The sequence below is a fragment of the Gordionus sp. m RMFG-2023 genome, chromosome 3 (assembly GCF_954871325.1).
Source record: "Gordionus sp. m RMFG-2023 chromosome 3, tfGorSpeb1-WG-v2, whole genome shotgun sequence".
In the NCBI taxonomy this organism is placed as follows: Eukaryota; Metazoa; Nematomorpha; class Gordioida; order Chordodea; family Parachordodidae; genus Gordionus; species Gordionus sp. m RMFG-2023.
In genome coordinates this window covers 11,098,138-11,122,850 of record NC_088777.1, presented here as the reverse complement: position 1 = coordinate 11,122,850, position 24,713 = coordinate 11,098,138, and the positions used below count along the sequence as shown (strand labels likewise).

The window sequence follows — 24,713 nt, the reverse complement described above, 5'->3', positions numbered from 1 at the left end:
AGGTACAGAGTTTCAAAGCTGAGAAAAATGGTGATTCGCACCTTTAAAATTTCTAGATTGCTTAAATCCTTAAAACTATTTAAGGCATGTTCTATTGAAATGAATTTTGATGACGGATAATATATCGTTCAGATAGATTTTTATGAAAATTATAAATTTATGGTTACTTGTAGGCGAAGATAAAGATTTCACTGGAATAAAGAGGTAGTTACCATTCATCACACGACACTTAATAATTTTAATCATTTTTGTTGATTTAAGTTGGAAACGTAAACCGGAAATTAAAGAGTCAAATTGGCGCCAAATCTTTTTTCTTTTGATAGATCTTGATATTTTTTTTACCTACAATATGATATATTATATTTATTTTTACTATAAATAGTTTTTGAGATATAAACATTCAAAATTTTACAGATTCTGGTTGTTTTACGCACCTAGCGAGCTAAAATAAACACTTATCAATTAATTCAGAAAGTTTTAACTTTCAAAAGGGTAGTCAGAATCATGATTGGTTTGACATGGAATAGCTCGGTTATAACTAAATAAATAAGACAATATATCTTATAAATACAAACCTTTCTACAAATTTAAAGATAAGATTAACTTTAAAATTTTAAAGCTTCGAGGCTTTTTTTAATTTTGAAGAGCCGAGATAATTGAGTATTCTGATTAAAACGCCATTAAAAAAAATTATACAGCTTTTAAATAATCAATTATCTTATATAATATAAAATATCGATAAAAAAAGTCAATGTAAATATCTGTATTGAATCAGCATCGTTTAAAATAAATATCGGATCGGTAAAAAAAATTGTGTATCGGTGCAGCCCTAATTTTAATCTATTTAACATGTAAATACAATTGAAAGTTTTTTTTTTATTCAAGTAAAAAAAATGATAATTTTTAAAATCTAAAAATAAAATGCATAATTCACATGTGCGAATTCATACAAAAAATATTATAAACATTATTTAATTATGGCTTATACCATCTCAGTCACGCGTTTTACAAGCCAAAACGCCATTTTAAAATATTAATAATATTATATACAAATTCGTCTCTTTTTCAAATAAAAAAGTTTATAAATAATAATTTTATGTTATAATATTATAATATATATATATTATAATTAAATATAAGATGTCCTAAATTTTTGGATATATTATATATTGGATATGTTGAGAAAGATGAGTGTTTCGTTAAGTTAGTTTTCATCGGAGTTATATCGGTTACGATTTTAATACTTGGTTGAGGCGTTAGTTAGTTTTAGTTGCTCTAGATATTTTATTTGCAAAAAAAATAATTAATTAGCAATTATAATTCAGAAGTTTACGAAGCAATAACATTATAGCAACTCCCGCTAAGGTTCTCATGGGACAAAAAAATAATTAAAACGCTAAAGCCAGAAACATCATAAATTATAAGATCTCTGGCATGTGATATAAAAAAGTGGGAAAACGTTGTTTTTTTAAAAAAATACTTTATTTCAAGTCAATGAAAAGAATAAAACAATAAAAATGAACTTGTTTTAATCACGACAGTGGATATAAATTCTGTGGTTCAAATACCGTTATCAACATTATCTGCCTCATTATAAACGCCGGAATTATTTATATTGTTATTTTGTATACTGTTGCTCCCATTGATAATATTGGAGGGAGTATTAAAGTTTCCTAGGTTGGTAGAACTACTTCCGGATCCCTCTACCATATTATTCATGTCGTTATTGGCTAATAGAACTCCCGTGGACATGGCAATATCGGGATTCCCAAGGTTAAGGAACTCATCCTCTAAAGGGTTTGCCAAAGTAGATAAACCGCCCAAAGGTTCCGTTTGGTTCTCGTAATTAAGGAAATCCCAAATGAGTATAGTGTCATCATGAGAACTGCTGACAATTTGAAATTCGTCAAATTGGAGTCTAAATACACGGCCAGTATGTTCCTTTATTTTGTTTATTTGTAGAATATGTGATTGCTATGAAAGAAATAAAAATAAGATTAGGATACTGAATTTGAAATATGTTTTTGAATTTAAATAAAGTTATGGAAAGTAATAATATAACATTTTGGCAACCAGTTAATTTAATTTTAAAGCAGATATTATTAAAAATGTATAAAAGATTTTGTGTATATAAAATATTCTAAGACTTTTACAAAATGATTTTGTTTAAATATGGTTTTTAAAAAAAATTGTAAAAAAAAAATAGCTTACGACTAAAGTTCTAATGCAAACGGAGCCTGATGGAGTTCTAGGATCTAAAGCTGCGGCTAAATCCCATACCTTTATTTTCCTTTAAGTTAAAATTAAATATTTAAAAATATTAAGAGCAAAATAAACTTTACTTATGCATAAATATACTATATAAATATCATATAGGTAGATTTACAAGCAATATTAAATTAAATTTAACATCTTATAAATACGGATAACGCTACTTTAAAAATTGTGGACTACAGCTGATGCCTCACTATTTTAGCAATTACTTCTAAAAAAATTTACATTTTTCTTTTTGTCTGTGAGGCAATAAATAAAATAATGAAGTTACGATAAATGTATAATAATCTGATATGTAGATATTTTTTGGAATAATATAAATTTTGCTTATAATAAAAACAATGCGAAAATCTAGAAAATTCTAAAACCTTGCAATGTATTTATCAAATAATTTTTTAAAACCATATAACCATGATTTTAGGGATTGAGTAATGACTATTTGAATGCAATATAGTATCTTGGAAAGTTAATTTTATCTTAATATTCCAAATAAATTTTATATCTGTGAATTAATAAAAATTAGAGACCTGTAGGCCTGAAATCCGACCCGAAAAATGGGATGATTTTAAATAATCTGTGCAAGGCTTAAAAATCTGGGCCAAGCCAATTAAAAAAAAATTTAATTTAAATTATATCAATTAAGTTGGAAAATCATATAATGGAACGTTGACTAATTTACACACTGCTCATAATTTCCCTTGTAAAAAGCAATAAATTATACTAAATTTTTAAAAAATTCTAGGCCGGGTCAATAAATAAAATAAATTTTAGGGCCAGGCTTGAAAATAAAAAATATTTCAAATCTAGGATGGGGCAATAATATTGACTTTTGCGGGCTCTTTGATTAAAAATATCATTATCACAAATAATATTAATCCCTGCAATATTCATCGGGAATTGTAAATTCTGCTTTCTTAAAACACCAAATAATTGCATCCGATTTTACTTTATACCATGCTGAAATTATCCAGAAAACTATATTTATTTTTTGTACTTAAGCAAAGTTGAATTCGTTTAGTAAATTATTTCTATAAAATCCTTTAGTGGCTGAATACTTGATGTTTTATTTGACTTGTATGTATTTAATAGTATTATTTAAAGTTTTTACATTTTTAATATTACAAGTTATAAAAATTTGTTCATTCAGAATAGAGAGGTGGTGAATATACAAGAAAATAATAATAATCTTAATATACCATCCGAGATAAAAAGTCTATAAGATGGTCAATATATTTAAAAATATAATGTAACACAATTTTATTCAGCTAAAATTATAAATAATGTATTATATATTTTAAAAAATCATCAGGCTACTTAACCTTAATACCATAGTAAAAAAAACTGACATAGAAACCAATAAAAAATATATAAAAAGTATTAGCAGAAAAAATGTCAAGAGAAAAGTAGGAAAGATAGGAAAGTTATTAAAGTTTTTACCCATCGTAAGCCCCACTGACTATTCGTTTATTGTCAAACCTGATGCATCTAACCAATTCCTCGTGCCCTTCTAATATCCTAAGACAAGAACCGCATTCAATGTCCCATAATCTTTAAATAAAAAAAAAGGCAAGTTTATTTTATATTTTATGTGTTTGATGTATTAGATAAATTAGGCAAACAAACCTTATGGTATAATCGGAAGAACCGCTAACTATTAGCCTATCCCTATATTGTAAGCAAGCGATTCCCCTCTTGTGCCCATTTAAAGTTCGAACGAATTCGCAAGTAGACGTGTCCCATACCTTTAGCAAAAAAAAAATTATTTTTTAATTAATTTGAAATAAGGTTTTCATCATTTTAACATTATAAACAAACTTCCCCTTTCTTCAAATCAATCTTAATATTTAATGCGAGTATAGTTAGCTACATCGAATTGAAGTGTATTTATGAATGAATAAAACTTTAATCGTCCTATCGCCAGAAGCGGAAACAATGTATTTGCTATCAAAATCCACCACGTTAACCGCCGCTCTGTGACCTACCAGCACTCGTCTCAGGCTTATATCCTTGGGAGACCTCATGTCCCAAACTGCTATTGAACGGTCCTAATTATTAAAAATTTGTGGTGTTATTATTGTATAGCTTATGTAGCATCTTAAAGGTGTCATTTGGGTTCATAAAAAAATGATAAAGTGGCACGACACGAAGGAGGATTTGAATGAATAAGTGGGTAGAAATTCTAGCTTAAATTTATAGAAAAAATGAAAGATTAAAATGATATTTATTAATTTTAACATTTTACAGTTCATGCCCAACTAGGAAGTAAATAGATTTTAAATTATTTTGTTTTACGATTTTTTTTAATAAGATATCTTTTTTAAAGAATAAAGTCAAAACTTTTTTATATCTCGCTCTTAGTTAATATCGTAATTTTTGCAACATCTTATAAAAATTGGATCGGACCTTTGAAAAATTGTTCGGATCAGATAGGCCAGACATATTAAAAAATTTTCCTCGGATTGGGCTTAATCTGAAGAAAAGATCCGATATGGGTTCATTTATACTAAAAACTTATATGTTATATAGAAAGTTTGAAAGTTTTCTTCACCCAAAATTTTAAACAAAAAACTTTTGAAGATCGTAAAATTGAATTTTTTTTATAAAGATCATAATCCATTTGCATAAAAAATTACAAAAAATTTATCTATAAAAAGATTTGGGAGTTTTGGGTAAAATTTGATCAAAAACCTCTTATTATAATATGTAAGGATAAGGCTAATTATATAATAGGGTTTAAAAAAAATAGAAACTGATGAATTTCTAAGGAAATCTAACTGAATTTTATTGTAACGAATATTTACAAATAATATAAATAAAACGTGAAGCCAATAATAAAATGGGTAAATTAAAAACAAATTAAGAGGCAAAATGAATTTTTTTTTCATTTCTAACCTTAGAGCAGGTGACCATAACCTCATCTTCAAACCTGAGATGTAAAACAGCCTCGCAATGATGGATTAGCGTGTTTAGCATTTCGCCAGTACTGACGTCCCATATTCTTGCCACATAATTTTTGCGATAAAAAGGTCAATTATAAATCAATTTAACTAAAATATATAAAAATGATTTGTCATAGTCACAAGATTTTAAGTATTTTCATTAATTGATTCATAAAAATATTTAATGGATTTACCTGACTGTGGCGTCGCTGGAACCGGTAATTATGATTTTATCGTCGTACTGCAAGCATAAGACAGATCCAGTGTGCCCAGTAAGCACTTTAATACATTCCAGAGTTTTGAAGTCCCAGATCTTAGAAAGTATACAAAAAGGTATATTTAAATCTAAGAAATTGCTGCATAAACATTATTCAATTTGATATCATATCGTTGGCGTTTATATTATAATTAAAGATATGTTTAAACAGTTGGCTATAAAATAAAGAATTGAGTTTTTTAAAAAAAAATTTAGTAAAAATTAATTATTTTGTGAAGAAGTATATTTTTCTAATGTAAAGCCAACCATAAATTGTTGATATTTTTATTTCTTATATTGTCCCACCCCCATTTTTCAGACTTTATTTAAATAAACAATTTAGATCCAATTTAGGCAATTTCTGATATATATATGCTACATTAATTTAAAGATAAAATCAAAGGGGCCAGAAGTGAAATGTCACGATATTAGGCTAAAGTCATACAGATTTTAACGCATAAAGTTAAAAGATAACAAGTCAAAAATCGAACAATGCAAAATAGCGTTTCCAGAAATTTGAATAATATAGACGGTTAGCAAATCATATTTTTTTATCGCCTGCTTATTATTAGTTGTATCACTGAATAACTTCTATATTTTAAAGTCATATAGGTAAACCAAATGGGTATTTTTGGCCAAAATCAAGAATGATAATTTATAATGTTAACTTTGATTTAAATTTTGTTTGGTAAATTTTGTAATTTTTAAGAGGTTTGGCTTGATTTTTTTAAACAAACAAAAAAACAATTAGATAACACACAACTTAAATTTTTACTATTAATAAATATTAAATTATATAATACAACGTTATATAATTTTAAAATCTAGAAAATAATTAATAAGCAAACTTTAATGGTATTATCTCTCAGCCCACTCACGATTTTGCTTTCATCATATTGCAGACAGTATACTCCTTTACTATTTTCACTGCGGCACTTGATCCTCCTTAAGGAGTGCCGGCCTTCCCTCCAATTGCTTTCCAGATTCGTTATATCCTTAAGCACCGACCCAAAAAGTCTCTTGTAAAACCTGTTTTGTTTTATATATACACTTTTGTATAAATAATCTATAAGAATATATAGTCGCTTTAAATAAATATATTAAAGTTAAAAATGATGGAGTCGAGTTAGAACTAGGGATGTAAGACAGGGGAAATTTCCCCTATAGTTTCCCCAATTTTTATAATAGGTTTTTTTGCCTAAATCAACATGATTTTTATAATATTAACAGTTTCCCAATTTTGAAAATGATCTTATGATAAAATAAATACGATTTTTATTAGATTTTATAAAATCATTTTTTCCTCGTGGTTCATATCATAAATTATAATTGTGTTTTGTTTTTGAATTATGTCAATTTCCCTATTTACATTTGCAAAATTTTAGAAGATACTTGTTAAAATTAAATAGCTAGTCTGAAAAGTATATTTATATTATAAATAAATACCAATGAAATTTATAAATAATATATGAAATTTTAAGTTATGTTAATAGAGAAAAATTGTTTCCCTAAAGTTGCCTAGCCCAACTCGTTGGGCAGGTATAGTTTTGATGATAAATAGCTTGTTAAAAAATAAAGATATTTTACAGGAAATGGCTATTCTTGATATATTTACTGATCGAGATAAGAGACTTACTCCTCTTGATAACGATGGGTTTTTAAATGATCTAATGAAACTATATAATTTTATTAAAGTCATATTTACGCAAATAGAGATAGTGGAAGGAGATAAAGCCAATTTATCTGATGTCCCTCAAGCGTTTATTCATATCAGGGAGACATTTAACGCTTATAAAACAATATCAAATATATTGTCGCAGAGCGAGATTTTAGAAATAGAGCAGTTTATCAAAAGCCGAAAAAATTTTTGTTGTCGGGACATTCATTATGCTGCTCATATATTTGACCCAAGGTTTTGCGGATTTAATTTAAGAGACAATGAAGTTGCAAAGGGGTTGAATATTATTAACCGATTTTCTGGATATCTAGATTTAGATATTGCAAGAGTAATAGGAAACCTATCCAAATATCGTGCAAGGGAAGATTTTTTTAATATAGCAAGTCTTTGGCAAGGCGCATCATTTACAGATCCAGTGAGTTGGTGGAAAAAATACTTTTATATTTCTGTAAACAATAACTTAACTCTTTTTCTAATCTTAAAATTGTGTTATTCAATATTTTATTAGGTCTATGTTGCAATCAATACATATCGACCCTAGCCATACGAATTTTATCACTACCACCAACAAGTGCAGCATCCGAAAGAATATGGTCCTCCTTTGGAAATATTCATTCTAAATCTAGAAATAGAATAAAAAATGACAAAGTTCGCAAATTAGTTTATATAAGAGCCAATCTACATTTTATGGGAAAGGAAATTTCTGAAAATGACAAATTGCTGGATTCCAGAATTTCAAGCTCTGATCTGGAATCATTTTCATCTTCAAACGAAGATACTATTCAAAACTAATTGTTTAAATATTAGTCTATATATAATATTTCAAATAAAACATGTAAAGTAATTGCGAATCAAAATTAGTTGAAAATAATTTATATTTGTTTAATTATAATGTTTATAATCTATATATTTTCAATAAAACATAAAAAAAAATCAATATTGACCTGTAAAGTATTATAAAAAAGATAGTTTCCCGTTTTTCCCCAAATTTCCCCGAAATATAGTTTCCCGGGAAATTTACATCCCTAGTTAGAACCCTATAATCATCACGTGAAGAAGAAAAAATCATTCTTATAATTATAATTTAAAAGAACTAAACCAGGAAGCAATTTTAAGCTGATATTCATCGCCCTGCATAAAACCGGGTGGCTTAAAAAAGTAAGGAGGTGGTTCTGGGGGAGAATTAGAGTGGAGGCATTTTTCGTTTAAGATGTTCACATTTCCAGTTAGACTATTTATGTTATCTTGGCCCGCATCAGCTAGGTTACCATTTAAGAAGTACTCGTAGAAGGGAGAGTCGAAAGGAGCCCGGGTATGGCTGGCCGAATCGAGCGGTTTTAGAGATCGCAGCTGGTCGAGAACAAAATCAAGGCTTTGGGCCTTGTAGAGAAATTGGCTCCTTCAGGATAAATAGAATAGGATAATTAGTAATTGTTTCATAACACGACAAAATAACATATCACAATATGTTGATATCCCGTGCTTAACAAAAAATTCCCTTACAATTGGTCTTTTTTGAATATAAAATATTAATGATATTTACCATCCTCTTCTGGTAGAAAGCCCTTTCCAAAGAGGATCGTTCTTAACTTTCTTTTCCATAAGTTTTTTCCAAAGTACTCCCTGGCACACAACTCTATTCCAACGCTTACAAACGGCCTCGCAAGAAGCGAGTGAACGGGCGTCCACATATGAAAGAATTTTTTCGGCTAAGTGGTCCAAGTAAAACTCTGAGGAATAATATATTTGAGTTTTGATAAGAATAAAATGAGGACTTTGATATTATCCTTATTTTTATAAAGTCATCAATTATTAAATAAATTGTATCTTAAATTATTATGATCTAAACGACTGATATTATCAGGGTTTAAGACACAACCCGAAACGCGTCAAATCTAAAAAAAGACAAGAGCCTCAAAATAATTTAAGAGCACCACTTTTTTTAAAAAAAAATATTCAAACCCAAAATCATTTTTTGTTCAAATCAAAACTTAATAGATATTAACTCAACCATTCAGTGGAGGTGGGGAAAAAATAAGGCGCATGGTTTAGTAGGGCATAGTTCACCCCTATTTTTAAGTTGTTATATCTTGCTTAAGTATCTATGCTAAGCTTTGATATTTTAAAGTTAAAGATTAAGTATTCGATAAAAAAAACTTATATAAAAACTTTTGTAAAGATAATAGAAAATAAGGCAAAAATTACATAAAATACAATATTCCATATTATTTTACTAAACAAAAATCTAACTAAAACAGGCAATAATTTAAAAAAATTATTTAATTATTAAATCAAACTTTTTTTCAAGTATTAATGTTTTTTTTAAAAAAAAATTATATAAATTTAAAATGGCATTTGCTTCGAAAAATGTTTCAATCTTAAAAATCATTCAATAAAACATATAAAACTTCGATCTACAGGCAGTGTAGGAGAAAATACTTTAACATTAATGCATTTTAATTTATATTATTTTCTTTCATATCTAAGCTACTATATTTTTAGGAAAAATCACAAGGCAAAATGATAGTTTTAGGCTAAAAATAAAGTAATTATATTCATAGCTATAAGTATCATTAAGATTAGACATTTTTTAACTAAAAATAAAAAATACTTAATATCACTTTCATTACATTTTTTAAAATATTAGTATAAAAGTCGTCAATATGTCCATATAATTAATTACTCGGTAGTAAAGATAAAAAATCCCTTTGGAGCATGGGCTTGAGGAACGAGTCTATGAGGCCGTGCTGATAGTGGCACATTTTATGAAGTAGATGCTGAACGAAGTCCACCTGATCGGGCTGGTTCCAGCCTTCGAAACGCTTCAGATATTCTTCTCTTTCCTTATGGTAGCATTCGTTGAAGGAAAGAGGGGGCAGCGAGGACATTAATGAGAGAGGGTGTCGAGGCGGTGTGCTTAGTTTAGAGCTGAGTTAAAGTTGTTATAAGATATATATATGAATACTTCTAAAAAATATAATAAAGGAATTCTGATAAATTATATTTGACAATTCTTTGTTCCTTTTTTTAAAATATTTTTTTGATATACTTAGCAATATCGCCTGTACGAATGAGATAGGATGAATGATCATTAATGGTCGATTGGTTATCGTTAATATTTGGATTAATCGAGTTTTTGACGTGCACCGGCTGTGACTCTGTCGTATCCATCATGGTTACGGGTGGCTTTTCGGCCATTTTGAGCTAAGCTTCGTCGTTTTGGTCGTCTTTAAATTTTAGTCTGAATTATTTTTTATATTGTTTAATAGTCATACTTTTAACGTATCCAAACCGATACGGGTACACATTCTAAATGGGTTCTTTGATACCGATACAAAATATTTTTTCGATACATTTTTGGGTATATTTTTAAATTTTTTGAAAAATATAGAATTAACTATAAAAACCGTTCGATTACGTTTAAAAGGGATCCCGTTACCTCCTCGGTGCGATGAAAACCAATTTTCAGCTTTAAATTCAATTTTTTTTTCTTTAGGTATTCGCGGCGTTATAAATGGCAACCATAAAGATTTTTGTTTAAAATCAGGGGAGGGGGGGGGGGGGGCAACCTGTATAAACCTGGAAATCGCCATTAAACGGAGAAGAAGAAGAAAATTAACTATCATTTAAGATCGATACAAAAAATGTATAGGGCCAAAACAACGATATAACAAAATATCATAATTACAAACTTTAGCAACTCTGAAAACATGCTAATCTAATAATCTATCTTTTATGAAGAAACCCAAAAAAACAATATTATTTTTAAATATAAACTTTACAAAAAAAATAGGCTAGGTTAAATATATTTTTTTTTTGTTAATTTACGTATATTATTAATTTAAAATTTTTATAACAGTTTGTTAAATTTTTATAACAGTTTGAAATTTTTTTTATAAAGTATATGAGGAAAGCTGAAAAGGGATAATTTTATAATTAAAAAAATTGTTATTTCAAATATGCATTGCAATAGTAAAATAATTTAATGACTTTCCAACTTCCTACCTTTTATAGAAAATTTGTTAACATAATTATGAATATGTCGGTCCTTTTTAAAAAAAATAAATTAAATTTGATATAGCAGGGGCTCTGCGGTGTCCAACCCATATTTGTCAATCATTTTTAAAAAACATTTTAAAATTTGAGCAATTTTTGTGGTAAGAATTGACTTAAGACCCTGTCTGATACTTTTTTTATATTAAATAGTTTTTTCTAATATAAATTACTCACAAATTTGTATATTTTTGTGACAACACTTCTATACTATAATAAATCTAATTATCAAAGTTGTTAAAAGTAGCGAGCTACTTGTAGCGCACTATCTTTTTTGGTAACTATAGCTAATAGCGGCTACTTTTTTTATAATTATTTAATTTTTTAGCGTGCTACATTTTTTGAAGATACTTAGTTACTTTCAAAAAATATAATGAAGGTATGTATAATGAAAATTTAAATATAATATCATAATTAATTATAATTTTTATGATTTATTATTTAATTTTGAAATATATTAATTTATATTTTCATTTGTATTATAAACCTAAATCAAGTGTTAATAATTTAAAATGTCATAGCCTATGGATATCCAAATCGTTGAAAGTGATTCAGACAATGATATTAATGAAATGGAAGATACCAGGGAAATACAAATTCCCCAACCCATAGATTTGAAAGATTTTTTAAAAAATATAAAAACCAAAACTGGCTTCAAATTTATTTGTTTAATTTGTAAAAAAAAATATTTTCTCAAATCAATCCAGTTATATCCTTAAGAAACACCTAAAGGTAAATTGTTATTTTTACATTCTAATAGTATTTATTTTATAAGACTGTTCATGCCAATAGTTTTAAGGAAATGGAGAAACATCTAAATAATTTTGGTATAGGCGACTCTTCATCCAAAATGACTAATTCAATTCAAACCAAATTAGTTAATAATACAAATTCCAATATTTCTCAGAAATTGGCTGAGTTACTGTTGATTTAATAATTGATACAATTCAGCCAATATCCTTGTTCAGCCAATATTTCTCAGAAACTGGCTGAGTTACTGTTGATTTAATAATTGATACAATTCAGCCAATATCCTTGTTTGATAATCCTCATTTACCAATCTATCCACTGGTAAAACAATTCTATGTCGCCAGACACTAATGAATAAAATAGCAGATAACTTTAAAGATATGAAAATTGCTCTAATAGTAGAGTTATCAGAGATATCATATACATGTAACACGGCAGATAGTTAGACACATAACACAAAATAAAAACTTATAAAATATAACAAATTACCATAAATATTTATTTTTATTACATAAATTTTTTATTCAAAACTAACTATATTTTAAAATTTATAAATGTTGATTTTTATATATTTACTACACAATAAGATTATAAGCAAAAAATAAAACAAATTTGTTTCTAAATTTTTTTTATAAAAAATAGCTTAAAAAGTAGCTAATAGCGCGCTACTTTTTTTGGCAAATAGCGATAGCGGTAGCGCGCTACTTATAAAAGTAGCGATTAACAACTCTGCTAATTTTAAATGGTGTTATTTACAAAATACTGAAAAAATTATGTATTTTCATTTTATTATTATATCATAGCTCACAAATTTGTCTGTTCTAGTAAATATCATTACTTTTAAAGGTAGCGATTAACAACTCTGCTAATTTTAAATGGTGTTATTTACAAAATACTGAAAAAATTATGTATTTTCATTTTATTATTATATCATAGCTCACAAATTTGTCTGTTCTCGTAAATATCATTAAGCTAATATAAAATTTACCCATCATCCCCCTACCCACCCCCTTCTCCCCCAAAAATGCATATATTTATCATTATAAGGAAGAATTTGAAAGAAAAATTAGTAAAATTAATAACTTTTTAATATAACGAATATAATTCAAAATTTTTAGATAAAAATCAGCTTTATAAAAAAAAAGTGAACCTCAATAAATTACAAACACCAGAAGCGACTGAGATTTTTAAACTTGATTTTCAATTTTTAAAATAAAATATACCATTAAAATACTTAATATAATAAGAGACGCTAGTTGTCCCGATATATTTTTTTTGTGTTGAAAATTTTTTTTTCCTGCAGGTAAAATTAAAATTTATTAGTCTATCAAAGATAAACGATCGATAATTTATCTGTCAAATCAAAAATGGAAGTATTATTTACAAAATTTTGACTTATGGCCAAGATTAATCAAATATTTTTTTAAATCAAATTTTTAAGTTCTTTTCAGAATTGATTGGTTCTAAAAAAAATTGTGAGAGCCGGGGTTAAATGGAACATAAGAAGGTAAAAATATTATGATTTGAACTCACATTTATATAAAATGTGAAGGGATTGAAAAGGAATCTAAACGGCACAGAAAGAACTGTTTTAAAAAAATTTCGCTTGAACCTTTCGATATTCTCATTGTTTTAAAGATCGTTTATAATCAATTTTGATTAGAGTATCACTTGCCATTTTTTTTGTATGTTACTATTTAGTGGCGCCAACTACCAAAGCTAGCATATATAAAAATGTTTCTAATTATAAAAATTTATCCTTTCTTTTTAAAGATAAAATTTGACAGAAGAGAATCTTTAAAATTTATGATTATATTTGTACAGCTTGATTTGAGCCAATTCTCAAACGGTCAGCTCAATATTTTAGCCAGAAAAATTTACTCTATCTAAGCATCGAGATTTAGCTAATATATGCCCAAATCTTTGTGACACTTGTCAGCGAAATCCTCAGGCTCGAGTAATATTTTTTTTGGTTAAAATACTGAGTTAGTCATTTTTTAAAAATCGGCTCAAATTGAGCCATTTAACAACATTAGTTTTAATGAAAAATTTTTTAGTGCTTCCTCTATGCATAATTGTAAGCGTAAAGATAATAACCGAATCCATATTATCTTAGTTACGAACCGAACATGAACAGTTATTTTTACCTTAACCCGAACTTTTCCCAGATAAAGATGTCATCACCGAAGGAATAAATACAAGTTTGGTATCAATACATCCACGAAAAAATATAGATTTTATAAAAAAAAATTATCATCTTTTTTACAGTGCAGAAAATAAAATGGAACCGATGACCGCAAAAAAATTTTTTTAATTAAAAGAGAGTATGGAAAAAATTTGCATGGAGGCATCCAGCATCGTTGATACAACAATAAATTATTAAATCTTCTGATATAATAAGCGCTTTGCAATCTGCGCAGTTAGCCACTTCGAGCTGATTTGGCTCCGAAAGAAGTGTAGCATATTTATAAGTAAAATTCAATACCATTTTTGGTCATTCCTTGATCCCTTAGTTTTAAAGCTTTTTCCGAATCAAAATAATCAGTTTATATAGATATAAAAATGTGGTATCGTTATCTAGATAAGTTTTTGGACGATAGATCTTACTATTTTTTAACCACTCTGGAAATAATAAATAAAAAAATAATAATATTGATTATTTAAGTTCAAAAAAAGTAAAACTATTTTACTCCTTTTTTTGCCAGTTATTGGACGTTCACCATACAACGAAAAAATAATTGTGACACATATATTAAAATATAACCTTGCGATATCATTATCTAATCAATAAATATATGTATATATGTTTCTTGCCTCGTTATAAAAAGCATTCCATTTTATCACTAAGAAAACTTTGTTTTTTTTAAAAAATAGTGGTATAATAAAAAATGAAAATACAAATTATTTATAATCTTCTTAACCGTTATTTAAATTAATAAATTAGTTTGGTATTATATTTTAAAAAAGATCGTTAATTCGCGCACAGAAAGTGGTTCGTGGCGGTTAAAATAATCGAAATGTGATACCAATTTATTCGGCACCGCTAAACCTATTAATAAATTTATAGGATTTCGAGCTAATTGGTAGTAGGGTGTAGGAAAAAAAATCAATTTGATTTAAATATCGATCTAAATCATTTATTTAAATCTTTCATTTGTTTTAATTTCAAAAATAAACCATAATTATAAAAATTCATCATTTAAAAATCATTTGGTATTTCACTGCAAATAGTTTTTGAATATTATTTAAATCTATTTTAATTTAATAAGTGAAAATTATTTAGTGGCCCTTCCCGAAGCTTAAAAATTAAATTATAATATTAAATCTTTTCGTTGATTTATTTGATCTTATGTTTGGAGCAAAGAAACAATATTTAAATATATATAACTATGGATACATATATTTCTTTTAATGCAAATTTCAGCAATAACAAATTGCATATATTTTTATTATTAAAATATTTCATTTTTTAACTTTTTCTAGCTTTAATCCTGGTTTTAAATTTGGATTAACCAAGGCTAAAAGAGGAAAGCATTCTTTTTAAAGATCTTACATTATTTATGGAAGGCGAAAACCCTATTTTACAAAATGTTTTGATTTGGTTAAGTACTAAGTGTATATATTGTTCGACACAGTCTCATATGTTCGATGATCTTTTTCCCCAACATATTCAACGATTTTGTGATTGAAATTAGAATAATTAAAATATCTTTTGCTGATGTTTTGAAGTCAATATTAGTAACTTTTTGAATTATTTTGTAAATATTTTCGGTTTTATTCACGAATTTTATAGAGTATTGACCATTGCAAATATTGTTGATTATTATCTGATATTAGTATGTTCTATCTATAAGATTCTTCTTGATAGAGGCAGTAAAATATTCAATATTTGTTCCCTTACACTTCTAAATTAGACAATATTAAATTTATAAGAAGTGCATCTATGAGTTAATAGATTTGCTACAACAGAATTTATACTAAATAGTATTCCTCAACTTCAACGTGTTTTATAGTGCGTACAAATTGAACGTTTCAACGCAGCGTTTTAAAACGCATATCAATAATTTAAAATACAAAACGCAAACGTACTCAATTTAAACGAATGCAATTAAAGTGCATTATTTGCGTTTTATAACGCAGTGGTGAAATGTTCAATTTGTGCGCACTATATGCATCATTCAAAATAACGCTTGTAACCATGCAATTAAAATTCTTTTTGTTTTATTTACTGAGTACTATCTTAAAATTTGATTTTATATTTGGTTAAAATGTATTTATAATGCATATATATATTTTTTAATAATAAAGATATCACATAAATAAGATGTAAAAATTTTAACGCTAACTCCCCTATGTTTGGAGCTTTGGTCATATACCTTAAGAAAGAAATCTAATTTAAATGATAAAAATCCGATTTTTTGACTCTTAAAAAATCAATAATATCTTTTAGCATTTGATTGACGTGTCCTTAATCAACTAATTCCTTTAATTATTTTTTTAATTCTTCCATATATTGCCCATCACTAATTTTTCTATAAATTTCCTTTCGAAACTACACTTATCAACATTACAAATTTAAGAAGTAATAAACTGCTATGTATAATAATTAGTTACACTTCCCATTTATGCCTTTCGGAGGGAACAAATAAATGTCACACTTTAAAAAATACATAGCGAGAAAACGTTTGAATTCGAAGCCAATCGCTAGAAAAGGTGAAGAACGTTATAAGCCCTAAAAATTAATAATCAAGGATTTCCGAGCCCTGTAAAAGTTTTTCGGCCCGGGCCCCCAACATTTTGTAGAAAATATAGTGCTTAAAGTTTTATTTTGATATAAGAAAAGACAAATCTCATCTTTTTTAGAATTTTCCAAGCAATAAACCCGGATAGGCTAAAAATGTTAAAATCTGAGCTCGGCCTGACTTGAGGGCTCTGATTGTATATTGATAATAAATAAAACTTGATATTTTTATAAAAATTTGTATTATAGTATAATAATAATTAAAAAATTTTTGACAGCTCATGGTTTTGCACAAACCGGTAAAAATCTCCTTTTTAGATAAACAAGTTTACTTTTTATACAAATTCGCGATAAAATATTTACCTTGATTGACTCATCAAAAATTGTTAATTTTCCTAATTATTTTTCTGGTTAGAAATTATTTTTCCGAGAATATATTACCTATATAATAAAGTATATAAAATAATAATAGTTTTGCTAGAGGAGTATTTTTTTTTAAAAAAAATTTTCTTCAATCATTTTCTTTCTCTCGTTAATTCTATTCAGGTATTTAGGCTCAGCTTTCAAATTTTCTCTATTTTTATTAAATGGGTCGCTTTGAGCCGATTTTTAAAAACGGGTAACTCAATATTTAAGCCAGAAAAATATTGCCTAAACCTCGATATATTATTAAATGACCAAAATCAGGCTCGCGTAATATTTTCCTGAATAAAATATTGAGTTTCGCCGTTTTTAAAAATCGGCTCAAATCGAGCCGTTCAACAACACTAAGCCGGGGTTATTTTAAGCCCTATCCAGATTTTTAATATTTTTCGGACCGACTTTTGATTCGACAAATTAACTAATTTTTTTGTAATGACCTATTATTTAATTTTCAAACTATTTAACTTATACAACTATTTGTTCAATAAAAAAAATTCCCCCGGCCCGGGTTTAAAAAAAATATATTTAAGGCCCAGGTTTTTAATTTATTTTAAATTTTAAAGCCCGGCTCGGATAATTAAAATGGCTCTTGGGTGATAATATTACGGAGGTCTCGCTTGAATATAGAATAAGAAAAAATATTTTAACCTAATAAAACGACGTTAATAAAATTTTAATATTTTTATAACTTTGGGCGTTGAATGAATGACGTACTTCGAAAATTAAATTGTTTTTAGAAAATATATATGTTAGTGCGTTTTTTCCGGCAATGTGTTATTTTTTCAACTTTAAATCATTTTTTTGAACACGTTTCATTAAATTTAAAAATATATATTTTTATCGAAAATGCATTTCATCATGTTTGGAATAATGAATTAATTTCAGATAATTTTAACAAGAAATTTTTAACTTAATAAATTTTTATTTGTTTTACTATAGATTTTTCTTATAAATTACAAATGACTCAAATTTAAAGGTAAAATTGTCTACAATTCATAAGATAGGTATTCTAAACATGCTGGAATACATTTCCGGTTAAATCAGACTTCTAAATCAAACAAAATGTGCAAAATTGTAAAAATAACACATGTCCGCGAACATATATACTTTCTTTATAATATATTTATCTCATTTTTCATCATATTTATTTTCATATTTATATAAAAAAAATGTAAAGGTGGATGAGTTAATTCTCTGAAATTTATTTCATTTCATTTATTGATAAAAGAAGCGTGGCGTCAATAATTAAAAAAATTTAAGAATATGAAGTATAATTCAGGATTTAAATATAGTTAGTTAGTTTTTTTTATAATAAAAATAGGAATTGATTGCATGATTTGTTTTAAACTACTAATTTAGATAGAACAGTATAATAATCAACAAAACTCGAATTTATTCCAATTTGATTTGTTCTTGATTTTTCAATTTAAAGATGCCAACTGAATACAAGAATATGTCATAAATTTGTAAAATTATAGTAAATCGTTTTATTTGATTCAATGCCAAAAGTCAAGGAAAATATGATGTTCATGGAATTCATCATCATTGATAAAATTTTTCAGATTATTTGAATATAAAGTAATATTTATCATTTCGTTGCGAAAACTGATTGGTATTTAAAAATGAAATGCTATTTCGCTTTTTTATATTAATAATCGTTATTTCCTGAGCATAAAGGTTTCGGTAATGTAAGATAAATCTGAGAAAGAAGAGGTAATATTAAATGAAATGGTAGTAAAATGTATATTATTAAAGATCGAGACAGGAAAACTAATTAAACGATTATAAGAGATCTTTAGGATAGTTTAAAAAGTCCGATTTTAGCCAAAATAGTATTACCTGGAGACTTCGCTCATATATGGTATTAGGACCTCTATTTGCCAAATCTCGTGGCTTACACAATATTATTTTAAATTTTAAACTCAGGGATTTTTAAAAGTGAAAATAATCATCTTTTTAGGCTTTGTCCAAATCAAAAAAAAACTAATTCAAAAACTTTCAATTTATATAAAAAACAGGAAATATTGCCTTTTTTTAAATAGAAAAAAAATAAAAATACTGCCAAAACATATTTCTATAAAATTTCATTCAGTTTCCCTAAGCCCTTTCAAATTTTTGAAACGGGTTTTAAACCAGTGGCATAACCAGAATTATTGAGTAGATGTCCTCATTAATTATATTTTGTATTTTCTGCTGCGAATTCATGCAGGAATTACCCTGCATTCCATTCACTGCTAAGTATATAAAATATACTATATTTTTATATTCTTCGCTACGAATTCGCGCTAACCGTGAATGCAGGGTTGTTTTAAAATTTTTCAAAAAAATATTGCGGCCTTTGGCCACTAGTTTTCTCTCAAAATTATTTTATTTTCGAACCCTAAATATAATAAAGAAGAGTTTCTTTGTATTTTATTATTTTATTTTAATAAATTATAACAAATATTTATTTATGACTTTTATTTTAAAATCTAGATATTTTTATTGCTAGAGTAAGGAATAAAATTAATGAAAAAATATATAAATGTCGCGAAGTATAAATTGTGCAGGGTAAAAAAAAGGGATATAATTTATATAGAATTCAAAATATGTGTAAAAATAAGATTTTAACCAAAATAATATTACGCAAAATTCGAGATTTCGTTAATAGATATCAAACCTTTCTGCTACCTATGAACAAAATCTCCAATGCATAATATTTTTTGACTAAACTATTGGTTTACCCTTTGACCAAAATATTGGATCAGCCGTTTTAAAAAATCCAGTCGTTTAACACTATTAAAGCGATATACACTTCTAAAATTTATATAAATTAAAATTTCGGTTTAATTCTGGGTCTCACCATTTCTTCATTATATTTTTCGTATCTTGGAGTGAGATCTCGTTATATTTTTTTATAGACCTTAATTCTTGATTGCGTAGAAGTTGCCCTTTAGCAACTTTTCAGCCTCTTCTATGTCGAAAATGATTCTCCTTCGGGGCCGCTAATATCCCAATTTGTACCAGAATGTTATAGTTTTTCAACGCACAATGAGATTCTGAAGATAATTTAAAGGCTACATAAAGCCAAAATTATTGTACCAAAATTGGATATCTTTTTTTAATAGCTCAAATAGTGTTCTGCATCGGGCCTAATTTTTCAAGCCCGGCCCGGCCTGAAATTTTTTTTAAAAAAGTTTTGCCGGCAAGGCCCGAACCTGAATTTTTTTTATAAAAATCTATAGGCCCGGCTTGAATTTATTTAAATAAAGAATTTTTTTATAATTACTCAAAATAAAAGACATATGTTATATGGCGTTTAGTTTCAATAAATAAAATCTAAATTTTTTATTTTACAAAAAAAATTCAATATAAAATTGATATATTTATAAAAATTTCCAAGGGCCCCCGACCCGGCCCAAATTTTGTTTAAAAATATTGGGCTTGGCCCTAACCCGATTATTTTAAATAAAATTAGCCCGGTCCGAAGCCCGTTCGGGTCGGGCCGAACTCGGGTCGGGCCTAACTTTGCAGATCTCTAAGTTCAAATAACCAACAATTATAGGAAATATAAAATGGAGCTTAATTTCTTTGCATACTAATTATAATCGGTTAAGAATTAATTTTTGTTTTTTACATCCTAGTAATGAAAAAAAATTATGTGTTTAATTATTTTCAATTGGAGAATAAATTTTGCGAATGAAGGTAGAATAACGTTGATTCTTGGGTTAAGGATCCATTTAATATAATTCTGGATTAGGTCAGATTTTTAGAAGAATCAAATAAATATGAAATATGTTAGATATATTAACTAGTGTAATTAAACGGTTTGATGCTTAAAAACTGCCAAATCAAGTATTAATCAAGCCTGAAGATTTTATTCATATTGGCATGACGGTTTGGACATCTATTAACGAAATCTCGAGGCTTGCCTAATATTTTTTGTTAAAATATTGGTTTGGCTATTTTTAAAAATCGAGTCGTTTAACATAGTATTATCTATCTTTAGGTATAACATAAATTCAAAAAAAGTATAATATAATATTTTTATCCTCATTCAAATCTGAATTGAATTATGTTCAGACTTATCGTTTAAAGATAATTATACACAGCAACAGCAATCACAAATAAATGAAATTCGTTATCATAGAGAAAATTTAAAGAAAAAGATAAATCTTAATAAAATTTTGACCAATTTATTAATTAACACACATATATTGGATTATGGGGTGCCCTGACCCAGAATCACACCCCATAGTTATGCTAATGTTTTGAACGAAATCTAAAGCAACAAATATAAATAGAAATTTTGAAAAATATAATAAAGCTAGTTCTTGTATATAGTAAGAGGAGGGGCTTAAAAAATTGTATAAATTCAAAAAAAAATTGAATCTTAAAAATATTTTATTTCATTTAAGTGCTAATCTGATATATTTCACTAGGAAAATTTCTTTAAATTTTCATAATTTATTTTTATCTTTAAGGTTCAAATGTTCTTTAGTAAAGAACCTTTTTTTCCTATTTGTTTAACAAGAAGCCATAGATAGATAAGATTAAGGCCTAAGCCCCGATAAAATATTTACAATATTATAAATTATTGGTAGTTTTAGATATATGCCAGGAGTTCCAATTCTGCTATTTGAAAATGTTATAATTTCCGATATTATTTAGCTTTAATTACCTGTTCTATAAAACAAAGCTAACCAACTTTACTTGCTGTTACACAGCCCCATTTATAGATAAATAGTTGAATATTTTACTATTTTCCTTAAACAATTTGGAATAAACACTTTCTATTAATTTTGTTTAACATTTCCAACTGATATCACAAAACAAAATTTATTGTTTAAAATAACTAGTTACCTGTCAGGTAAGGGCCCACTGAAGGTAATAAAAATATAAGATTATGATAATTGCATATGTGATCATTGTATATGTATAAAGTTTAGAAAGATTTATAGAATTTTTCAAATAACTAAGCACTTAGAAAAATAATTGAGTTTGGTAAAAAAAAAATGAACAAAAAAGTAATAATGCAATACATAAAAAGTCAAATTATTTTGATGATTTATATTTTTCAAGAATGTTTCCTAAAGAATTTTTATCAATAAAATGTTTTCCAAATCATTTAATCAATATAGAACATAATTGTATAGCATTTCATTTTTGGGCAAAATAAGCGATTTGTAATGGACTTTCTAGCAAGGCTTTTATTGATTAATTAATAAATTTCAAAGCTAGCAAAAACATAAACAATATAAATATATGGATTAATTTAATTTTCTTAGCACTTATCATGATAATATAAGTCTTAAATATTGTTTAGCATAATAGATTTGAAGATTGAAAGATTTTAAAATTATCTCTAAAGTGTAAAAAATAATACTTAATGTTCAGATGGGAAAAAACTTTTAACATCCATAAGTTATATTCCATAAGATTAAAGTGCATTTTAATTAAATTATATATGAAAAATTTAAACATCAGTTTGAAAATACAATATATATTTTGAGTATTAGAAAAGTTGTAATCAATTTATATTATTTTTAAAGCTATTAAAATATCTACCTCTATTTAATATATTTGGACAGTAAGAAGAAAGGTGTGCGAATTTGATGAACCATAAATTTGTAAATTTATAAAAAAAAGTTAATAAAGAAAAATAATTTAACAAATTGAACAATTTAACGAAATTATTTTTGATTATTTTAAAATTATATGGTTGTTAATTTTTTTGATTTTTTATCTATCATTTCTGTCTTATAGAAGTTTATGCTTACATTTCTTATTTTAATATATAAATATTTTCTTAATCATATTAAGAAATAAAAATATTTATATATGATGAAGAATAAAGTAATAATTTTTATTATAATCGATCATATGACTATTCTTCATCGGAGACAAGTTGATGTGTATTTTCTTTATTCTAATTAATTATCTTATTTGTTTGTTGTTTTAATGGCGGTGAGTTTGGGGCATAGGCGTTGATAATGCCCTGCGATTCGCCAAGCCCTATTTAAAAAAAATTGAGCCAAGCTTGAAATTTAGGAATTTTAAAAAAATCAAAAAAGTAGCGAAAATGTTTTTATAATATAATTGAAATTTATCTATGATGATGAAAAGTAATTCGTAATTTTTTCTTCATCTTAATAAAAATGCGTTTTATTTATATTTTTTAATTAAAAGTTATAGGCCGAACTTGGATCCAAAATAAAAATTCTGGCACAAGCTTAAAATTTATAAAAAATATCTGACCACGCTGTAATATAAATAAAATTGTGCTAGAGCCCCAGTCGGTGTGAAAGATTTTGGTTGATATTTGATTCTCTCACTATTGTTTATCAAATCATGCTAATTGCTAAAATTATGTGTGTGCTGGTATGCCAGAATAAAATAACATTTCCTTAGATATTTGATTAGTTTGGCTCAATCACACATGCTTACTATGATATATCCTTTCTTTATTACACTCGTGAATATGGTAATATTTTATAGTTTTCTTTTCTAATCTTAGGTCTCCATCGTGCTCTAGAAGTAGGTCTAAAATAAATTATTCGTTATTCAATTTATTTCGTATATTATGAATACTAATAGGCAAATTATTTGATTTAGAAATACAAATCAAGTATAAATAAGTAATGTATTTATCGATTAATAGGCTTTTTATTCTGATAAAATTATTTGTATCGTTCAAAATTAGTCGTATTTTTTTATTATTCAAAATTGTATTAAGTATTTAATATAACTATTGATGAAATTTTTTATTGTCATTTAAAATATTTATTAAATTTATAAAACGCTTGCTTAATTATATAATTTGTAATTATATACTAAAATTTATCATAATTTCACCCATAGATATATATTATTAGATTTTTTTTTACCCAAAATATATTTAATCCGATAAGTTTTACCTTTTTATCCTTTAAGAAACCAAGTGAATCACACTTTTCTGAGTTTAAGAGATTTTATTCAGAAAAAAGAAAATATCTCCTAATATAAAAATTTTTCACCTTGGATATCAATACAATCACAAATAATGTAAATCTAGGAATATAAAAATAATAAATAATATAAACATATTATCTAATGCAAAAAAGAACGATTCACAATTAGTCTCCTAATTGTGTCAATGAGAAAATAATAAACTAAATCTAAAAATATAATATTAAGCGAATGTAAATGTCGATCTAAATTATTTGTAAATATTATTTATGTTCGGCTTTGACAACACGTAAGGTTTATTATTAGGGAAGCAAATAACTTTTTATTTTTATTAATCAAATACAAGATACTAAGATTTATAAACAGGAATTCGTTTTTGTTTTTGAATAGAATTCTCAAGAAACAAATTTTCAACTTTTTAAAAATATTTTTTCAATTGAGATAGATTGAATAATCGATAAAATTTTTACTCTTTTTAAATATCTCTCTTTCTAGGTCTAACTCTGAACTTACCGTTGTTGAGCCAAAGTTAGATTGAAAAATTATGTTTTCTATTTCAATTAAATCATAAAAAAATTATCTTTTATATATTTCAAAAAATAATCATTTTTTATTTACACCACAGCTTATTTTTTAAACTTTATAAAATTACACAATGCGGTTGTTTTTCTC

General features: G+C 26.4%; 1 protein-coding gene across 1 annotated transcript; it reads right to left on the bottom strand.

The window, feature by feature from the left end:
* Window positions 1–918: 918 nt before the first annotated feature.
* Window positions 919–22,765, bottom strand: LOC135927362 (F-box/WD repeat-containing protein 11-like). Its single transcript, XM_065463328.1, has 14 exons — window positions 22,662–22,765; window positions 10,197–10,388; window positions 9,831–10,075; window positions 8,691–8,877; window positions 8,247–8,546; window positions 6,318–6,498; window positions 5,408–5,526; window positions 5,167–5,272; window positions 4,176–4,319; window positions 3,898–4,016; window positions 3,712–3,822; window positions 2,212–2,290; window positions 1,524–1,941; window positions 919–1,275 (listed from the first exon to the last, which is right to left on the bottom strand). Exons 2-13 carry the CDS (start codon window positions 10,343–10,345, stop codon window positions 1,561–1,563), a joined length of 2,121 nt encoding a protein of 706 aa, XP_065319400.1. The 5' UTR covers window positions 10,346–10,388; window positions 22,662–22,765; the 3' UTR covers window positions 919–1,275; window positions 1,524–1,560.
* Between the last annotated feature and the right edge of the window lie 1,948 nt (window positions 22,766–24,713).

Bases quoted from the DNA above. Each gene is read 5' to 3' on its own strand.
- LOC135927362 (XM_065463328.1), bottom strand. From the start codon at position 10,345: ATGGCCGAAAAGCCACCCGTAACCATGATGGATACGACAGAGTCACAG. The intron at 8,878-9,830 runs GTAATTAATTAT...ATTATTCCTCAG, and splicing joins TTTTTTATCTTTACTACCGA to AGTTTTACTTGGACCACTTA. The intron at 1,942-2,211 runs GTAAGCTATTTT...AACAAAATAAAG, and splicing joins TTTGCATTAGAACTTTAGTC to GAACATACTGGCCGTGTATT.